We start from the raw sequence: 8,210 nt of genomic DNA, 5'->3' as shown, positions 1-8,210 counted from the left end.
GGGACAATGCTCAGCCATCTGGGGACAATGCTCAGCCATCTGGGGACAATGCCTAGCCTTGCTGACACCAGGGGTGGCTGCAGCTCTCGTCCCTGTCCTAGCAAACTGCCCCAGGTTCGAGGATGGTACAGCCACGGTCCCCGTGTCCTTACCCACCCAGCACCCCTTTACAGAGGTGGCTCTCAGGGTCTGATCTCAATCCTCCCAGGCTCAGGGTGTTACCAGCCATGCTGGGTTTGTGCAAAGTCTTCAGTGGGAGACACCAAGTGACGGAGAAAAGAATTGCTCCAGATTCTAGGACATGGATCTCACCATGCTGCCTGCTCAGGGCTAATGCTCAAAGTAATTAAGCCACAACTGGAGGGAGGCACAAGGCTCAGAACTTCACCTCTTACAGCCCACTCCTGAGCCTGTATGAAGGCTTCATGCCACCCCAAGAGCTCCACATAGTTTGAGACACCAGAGAAGCCATCATCCCTTTTTCTCATGGGCTCCTTGTGGCCAGAAGGGAAAGGTTTGCTTCAGGTTGGCAGTGTGGACCCCTCCCCAGGGCTCTCCCATCCCTACCTGCTGTAGGACAAGCTCCTCTTGAGGCTGCATCATCTTCTGCGTCCTCTCGGGCTCCTTCACGCTGCTGCCCGGCCGTGTGGGCTCCACACGTGCCCTTGCCAGGTCGCTGCTCTCAGCTGTGGTCTCTGGGAGTGTCCCCTCAGCCTCCATGTCCTCCGAGGAAGGGATCTGCCGCAGACGGGGCTTCTCGCTGGATTTCACCATGCGCTGCAGCCAAAGGAGTCACAAGTGAGCACAGAGAGGTGGCAGGGGACAAACCAGGGTGAGGAGGTCACGGGGATGGCAGGGCATCTCGGGGCAGGAACATGATGGATGTGGGAGCCAAGGAAGCTGAGCAGGTACCCTCAGCTGGCTGCTACGAGCCTGGGCAAGGCAGCATCTCGTGTGCCTGGGCAAGGGCTTGGCCCTGGACACCTGGTACACCTGGCAGGCAGGGATGTCACCTTGCACCCTTCCAGCATCTGTCTCCCATTGCCTCCTACACACCCAGGCTGGGTGTCCATGACTTACCTTGCCTAGATGTGTCTGCTGCTTCAGTCTCTCCAGGAACTGGGTGTGATGTTGCTGGTACACCAGTTGCTGCTGGATGGCCTTGGGGTTCTGGGGCAGGGGCTCTGAGCGGGTCCTGCCCAGTGGTTTGTGGTGGCCTGGGAGTGACAAGCGTTCTGCAGAGATGAGTGAGGGGGTGAAGGAGAAGGGGACCGTTCCCAGACCTGGAACTGCAAGGGAAACAAAGGAGAGGTGAGTGGTGGCATCGTCCACGGGGCAGACGTGACACCCTGCAGAGCTGGGCATGGCAAGCAGCAGAGCTGTCTGTATCTGTGCAGGATATCTCCAGACAGCCCTAAAAATGACATGGATCCAGCCCCAGAGCCCAGTATCTGCCTGGCTAGGATGGATGGGCTGTGTCTTTACAGCTCCCCTGCTTCTGTCCCCATCGCTTTGGCATCACACAGCCCACAGGAGCCTGGGGACAGGATCTGGCTGACCTCAATCATTTCAGTCCCTCCTCAGCTAAATCCTCAATGGGAGAAGATTCCTTCACTGCAGGTATCACAGGGCAGGGAGAGATGGAGCCAGGAACCAGCGCAAAGGAGCCAGTTCTCCTTCTGCTACAATTAAAGCAGAGGAGCTGAGGGGAATAAGGCAGCCAGAGGCTGAGCTCAACACAGGGTCTGTAGTGAAATCTGGTGGCACAGGAGCCTAGGAAGAGGCAGGAAAGATCCCTTGGAGGGGGGCTTCTGGGCTGCAGGAAAGGTGAATGGCTTCACACCAGCCCAGCTTGGGTAGGGCAAGGGGCAGCTGGAGGGAAGAGCCAAAGCTATGGCTCTCTCTGCGCTGTCAGGGCTGTGGAGCCTGCAGTGGGGTTCAAGGACACCCTTGCTGGCTCACCAGAACCAGGGTCAACATCCTGTGAGCTGGGGCCGAGGCAATGGAGAAGAATAATTGAAAAATGAAGGCCACTGAGCTTTCCCAGCACCCAAAAAACCTGCCTGCCCTGAGCTTCACACTGAGCCCTGCCAGCGCTGACAGCCTGTCACCGAGCTCGACACTTACCTGCCACCAGCGGAGTGTGGGTGACCGAGGGCTCGAGGATGATGACAGGCTGGAGCCGAGGGGATAAGGGGCTCCCAGCTTCGTGCTGCTCCAAGCCAGCTGGTATGAACATGGGCGAGTGAGTGCCCGCGAGGACAGGTCCGTTCAGCACGGGCACCCGGTGTGCCAGGCTGGAGAGGGGGCGGCGATCGGCCTCTCCCTGCAGGGAGGAAGGGGACTGGGTTAGCAACCCGCTGGGACCCAGCACGGGGAGGGGATGGCACATTCTCACTGTGCCCATGGGCAGTGCCTGCAAATGCTCAGAGCCAGGGCACACCTGGCATTGCCCCAGGAACCCCAGACCCAAAGGAAACAGCTTCCTCTGCCTCGCAAGGACCCTCTGCCCAGTTCTGGGGCTACCTACAACCTGGCTACCTACCCTGGCACTAGTGGTAGCCGGCAATCCCAGTGTGATGGCCGGAAGGGAGGCTGTACTCTGCAGGGCAAACTGGGCCAGTGAGCTCTCCTGCATCATCAGGCGCTGGGCCAGGGGTGTCTGCACCAAACACAATTCATTAGTCTTCTGCTCCAGCAGTGGCAGAGCTCAGTGTGGGACGGGCAGCAGATGAGGGTGGCTGAGCCTCAGCTGCCTGGGGGAACACCTGGGGCCAGTGCAAGGGGTACTGGGGACCCGTGGGGACAGCACACACTCTAGGAGATAAGAAATGCACACTGCAAAGGAGGGGAGCAGTGCTGGGCTGGGCAGAGGATCCCACCGTGCAGGAAGAGCAGGTCTAAGGGCAGTTCCTGGGCAGTGGGGTTCAAGGTTGGGGTCCCTGGGGGTGATGCTACCTTCACCTGAGCCTGGGATGGGAGTGGGAGATCAGGGCACCCAACTCTCTGTCTGTGAGGCCGTGGAGCTCACCTCGTGGGTCATGCCGGAGGCGGTGGGGAGGGCTCCGTGCTCGGCAGGGAGGCTGTCGTTGGGAGAGCTGCAGCCGGACACAGGGGTGCTGCTGCTGCTCGGGGAAGAGTCTGCACAAGGAAGAGAAATGGGGGTGATGGGCACAAGTACCCAGAGAAGGGCTGCACAGCTCCTGCCCCAGCCCTTCACAGCCCTCCCTCCATCTAACAGCTGCTCACCACCCTCCTAGGATTGAATGTCCCTTTGGCCATGTCCATGGTGGAGATGGAGCCACCCTGTCAGCACGGGAGGCACCACACTGCAGCAAGGAAGCCTGGCCAGCCATGTTTGTTCAGGGTCTTGGACCCTTCCAGCCTTGTAGGTCCATCATGAGCCCCAAAAGCAGCAGAGTAAAGCTGCAGCAGCATCCTTCTCTCATTCATCTACCCCTGCAGCACCACAGCAGAGAGCTCCCTCCACGGGCTGTGCCCCAAGGAGGACACTGGTAAGGTGCTAAGCCACAGAGACATGATTTCCCTCTCCGTTCCCAGAAGGATCCTGGGCAGACTGTAGGTGCTCTAGCCTGGCCCAAAGGTCTCTCCAAACCCCCCAAGGTATCACCAGGCAGGTGAAGTCCTCACCGATCGCCTCGGGCGGCCGTCTCTTCAGCGAGGGGGGAGCGCTCTCCTTCCGCGTCAAGGGGTTCTTGCGTCGGTCAAGGCACTTCCTGGGCTTGCAACGCACCTTCAGGTTGGGTTCAGATGCTGTGAGTAGACAAGTCAGTTAGTCCCAGTCCCACTGCTGATGGGAGTGAAGCTGGACTGGTTTTGTGGGACCAGGCCACCCCGCTTCTCAGCTCCAGCCACCCCCTGCGAGCCGGCTGCAAGGACACCACAGTGATGGTGTTATCCCCAAGGCCTTACCTGTCTTCCGCAGTGGAAAATGCTCTGGGGGGTCAAGAGAAGTGCTGGGGACTGGGGGCAGGAAGGTGCTGAGCACAGGAGGAGAAGGGCCCTCAGGATCCAGAGGCTCCAGAGACCTACAGGGAGAAGCCATGTTGTTAAAGACCATTCCCAGCTGGCAGCCACGTGCCACCCACACTACACCCTCCAATGCAAGGGTGGCCCATGTGGCATTGCCTTTCCTGGGCATGTGCTAGCTCTTCTGTCAGTGGCCAGAAAGGCTTGTCCTGTCCACTACCACAAGCACCTACAGAAAGGATCCAGCTGCTCATTTTGTCTTGTCTTGGGTGAAAGGCAAGAAGCCTGACAGTACTTTTTGGGTCAGGAGTAGGACAAGCCATCAAAGTCCAACAAGGTCAGGGAAAACAATGTGGGAGCTTCATCCATCTCCTACCAGCACTTAACCCAGAACAAAGCTACTTCACCCCAACAAATGTTAGCTGAACAGGGTCTCTAAAGATCAGGAAGCAGAAGATAACAGCAAGATCTTGCCCAAAATAAACAGCCACCTTTTCCAGGTCTCGAGCACGTGTCCTGCTCAGGGCAGGCCAGAGGATGCCCTTGTTTTACCTGTATGGCATGGCTGAAGGGTTGGGGTTGCTGGTCCTCTCCAAAGCTGCCTGCTGCTTCTTCAGGATGACCTCAGCCAGCTTCTGCTTCACCACTGTGCTGGCCACAGCACCTGCAGAAAGACCAGCAGTGAGCACACAGGACTGAGAGCAGACACAGAGCACTTCAAAGGATCCCTGCAGACATTATTGTGGTCCCACAGCTCCCCCATGGGTCCACAAGTAATGCCAGGGTGGCTGGAGAACCCCTACAAGAACGCCAACACTGACAAAAACCCTGTGGAGACACTTGGTGCAGTTCTCAGGTCAAGGACAACTCAGGGAAAGGCCAACTGGAATTTTCCAGTCAGGAAATCATCCCTGTCTCACCCTCAACTCTCCCACATCATCTCAGGAGCTCCATCTTTTTGTGTGCTCCTCACTGAGCATTAGATGTGCAGCTGGTGAGAGGCAGAGCATGGCCAGAGGCAAGTCTCAGCTGCAGATCTGCCTGCTTCATCCGAGCCAGGGACAGCAGGTATAAGCTGACACCCACAGAATAAAGAGGCCATGAAAGCACAACGTGGCTCGTACAGCAGCGACAAAACTCCCACGGGTGCATGGGATCCTTCTGAAGCCTCTCCAGAGACACTGTGCCCTGGGGCTCTTTCAGCCTCTGTTACATGCTGATAATTTCCAGTTGATGGCACAAAGCTCTGCCCGTCCTGCACCTCAGCTCCCCACGCAGCCACGCTCTGCCCCCAAACGGGGACAGCTTGCATGAGAAACAGCAAGAAAAAGAAAGCACCTCCAAACAGTTCAGGGGATAGTTTTGTAGCTCCTCAAACTCTTGATGGAGCTGTGGTCTTCCAGAAGAACATGAGACTTACCACAACCCATTGGCAAACAAACGGCAGTGACCCACGTTCAACACCTGGCTCCACCGCGGTGGTGAAACACCAGCACATAGAGGTGTAGGGAGGTGTAGGGTGCTGTAGGGGGCTGGAATCGGCAGCCCCCGGCTGCCCTGAGCCTCCTGTGCAATTCCTCACCTTGGACTAATGTCCATCCCCTGCTCCCACCCATGCCAGGCCATATCCCCATCATCTGTTCCAGCAGGAACGCTCTGTGGTTACAACAGGGATGCTCCGTGCCTCTGGGCCAGCAAGAGGACAAGGGGCAACGGGCACAAGCTGGAACACAGGAGGTTCCACTTGAACAGGAAGGAAAACTTCTTCACTGGGAAGGTGCCAGAGCCCTGGGACAGGCTGCCCAGAGAGGGTGTGGAGTCTCCTTCTCTGGAGAGATTCCAAACCCACCTGGATGCTTTCCTGTGTAACCTGCTTTGGCAGGGGGGTTGGACTAGATGATCCCTGATCTCCAGAGGTCCCTTCCAACCTCCACCAGTCTGTGATTCTGTGGACAGTAGCTCACAGACATCAGGAGGGGCACGGTGCATCTGACACACACTGCAGCTGCATCTTGGGGTGCTGATGCAGGGCTCTGCACATCCCAAAGCTCAGAGTGAGCTCCCTGCGAGCTCCATGCGAGCTCCCTGCAGCGAATGGCACTAGATGGCGCAGGGAGATCGCAGCCGGATGGGGTTTGCAAACATTTCTGCCCAGTATATGGGGACCCACTAACCTCTCCCCACTGCCACGACTGCTCCAGCCTGGGACTGGCATGTTCAAGAGGGAAATTCATGCCCTGCCCAGTGCACCAGGCAGTCAGAAGCACCGTCAGCTCAGGGAGCACCACTGCAGTGGCCACAGGACACAACACAGCACAGAGATCTGTTGAGGCCACCTGGTTGGCATCGCTTGGATAGACACAAAGGACAAACACCAGCCAGGCCAGGGTGTCCCAAGAAAATCTCTTGTCAGCTGCTAAATGGCTGGCACTGGCTGCTCTGGCACTGCTGCTTGCTGCTCAGAAGGACCAGACTTCCCCACAGACACGGAGCTGCTCTCTCAGCCCCAGGCAGACACCGCGCACGGCTCAGTTTGATGCACAGGACGGAGATGCTCAGTGGTGTGTGGACACTCACACACCTTCACACCGAGAGAAAGCAGAGCTGGGGCTGGATAAGGGCAAAACTGCCTGCTGAGCCCCCTTCTAAAAGCTGCTCTGATCTCACCCCCTCTGTGAGGGGAGTCCCCTGGTTTTGGGGATACGGCTCCTCGGGCAGAGACGTGGTGCCTGGTGCCTGCAGAGCCTCTTACTTCGCTTGCTCTTGTCCTTATTGAGGATCTGCCGTAGCTCCTGCTCCTGCTGCCCAGGCTCTGCTTCACGGTGTGGGGACTCCATGGTCACCTGTGAGAGGAGAGGGACATCAGCATAAGGAGACCTCAGCTTCGCCCAAGACAGACCAAAACCCTCTTATCCCCTCCCCAAGCCCAAGGCACGACGACACGGTGATGGAGCACGTCTGAAACAGTCTGTTATATCATTGTTGGATCCTGATGAACAGGCCTGGTTGACATGAACGTTGACATGAACATGACATGGTTGACATGGTTGACATGAACATGTTAAGTTGTTTCATCACAGCAAACTGGACACATCTTTGTCTCCAGAGATGCTCTCCCCAGGGACTTCCTAAAACTCAAACCAGCCTGTTTCAACTTGCTGCCTTTTCCATGGTGTTTTGATCCATCTGTAGCCAGGGCATGTTGTAATACAACAAAAAATAAAAACCATAGTTGACTAAAAAGAGGGAAAAAAACCCAAACCCTCTTATATTAGGCTTAAAAGTTTGGATCTTGGTGTTTTCCAGAGCTGAGATTTTCAGAGATGACCCTATCTCACATGGAGGTCAGAAAGCATCACATCTGCACCGGTGCCTCCAAGGACCCAACAGCTGTGGCAGCAGCAGCATCTCAAACTCTCCTTGTGTGGACCAAGCTGATGCTCAACCTCTCCCAGTGTGATTCACCCCAAGGCTTCCAGACAAGGTTACTGGGACCAGTGAGCCTGTGCCAGCCACCAAGAGCACGGCTGGTGCTCAAAGGAAGAGCATGTGGGATGTGAGAGAAGTGGATGAGGCTGGGCTTGTTTAGTCCAGAGGTGAGGGGGTACAGTTGCATCTTCCACCACCCAAGGGGGTTACAGAGCAGATGGAGCCAGGCTGCTCTGAGGAGCACAGCAAGAGGATGAGCAGTAATGGGACAGGAAGGGAAATCCCACGTGGATTTATGGAACTGATTCCTGCCATGAGCACGGTGCAGCCCTGCGACTGGGGCAGGTGGGAGGTGATCTCTGTGCTCAGAGATGGTCACAGCTCACCTGGACGTGGCCCTCAGCAACCTGCCCTACCTCTGAAGCTGGCCCTGCTCTCAGCCAGGGTCTCCAGAGGAACCACTCAAGCTAAATCTTGCTGTAATTTGGTGACAATGCAGAGTCTGGCAGCAGAGGCTGTGCAGGGCTGGGGTACTATTTTGGGTGACACTAGAGAATTTCAGTGAAGACTTCCCAGAAAAGCAAATTAGCTTGTAAAGTGAGTAAGCTGTGCCTTCAGGGCAGAGAAACAGCAGTGGCCAAGCAGAGTGGCAGATCACAGACACCAGGCATCCTGTCCAGTCGCTCTGGCTCCTCGCTCAGCACACATGGTATGCGGCTGAAAACACTTCCCTGCTTCACGCATCCCAGGAGGCCCCAGCCCTCCCGCTGGCCTTGGCAGGATGGAGATTT

At 56.8% G+C, this 8,210-nt stretch overlaps 1 protein-coding gene across 1 annotated transcript in view; it reads right to left on the bottom strand.

Annotated features, from left to right (window-relative positions):
- The window catches only part of HDAC7 (histone deacetylase 7), a gene marked incomplete at its 5' end in the record, with an annotated part of 12,873 nt that overhangs the window by 4,116 nt on the left and 547 nt on the right, over positions 1–8,210 (bottom strand). The window contains 9 exons of the mRNA XM_029085182.1: positions 568–777; positions 1,081–1,289; positions 2,128–2,326; positions 2,546–2,662; positions 3,032–3,141; positions 3,652–3,774; positions 3,934–4,049; positions 4,543–4,654; positions 6,743–6,833. Of these exons, the coding sequence (XP_028941015.1) occupies positions 568–777; positions 1,081–1,289; positions 2,128–2,326; positions 2,546–2,662; positions 3,032–3,141; positions 3,652–3,774; positions 3,934–4,049; positions 4,543–4,654; positions 6,743–6,833 (1,287 nt within the window). The remainder of the gene's footprint in view (positions 1–567; positions 778–1,080; positions 1,290–2,127; positions 2,327–2,545; positions 2,663–3,031; positions 3,142–3,651; positions 3,775–3,933; positions 4,050–4,542; positions 4,655–6,742; positions 6,834–8,210) is intronic.

Source organism: Antrostomus carolinensis, unplaced genomic scaffold, assembly GCF_000700745.2.
Source record: "Antrostomus carolinensis isolate BGI_N321 unplaced genomic scaffold, ASM70074v2 scaffold8775, whole genome shotgun sequence".
NCBI classification, from domain to species: Eukaryota; Metazoa; Chordata; class Aves; order Caprimulgiformes; family Caprimulgidae; genus Antrostomus; species Antrostomus carolinensis.
The sequence above is the reverse complement of the archived record's forward strand: the minus strand, read 5'-3'. Positions and strand labels throughout refer to the sequence as shown.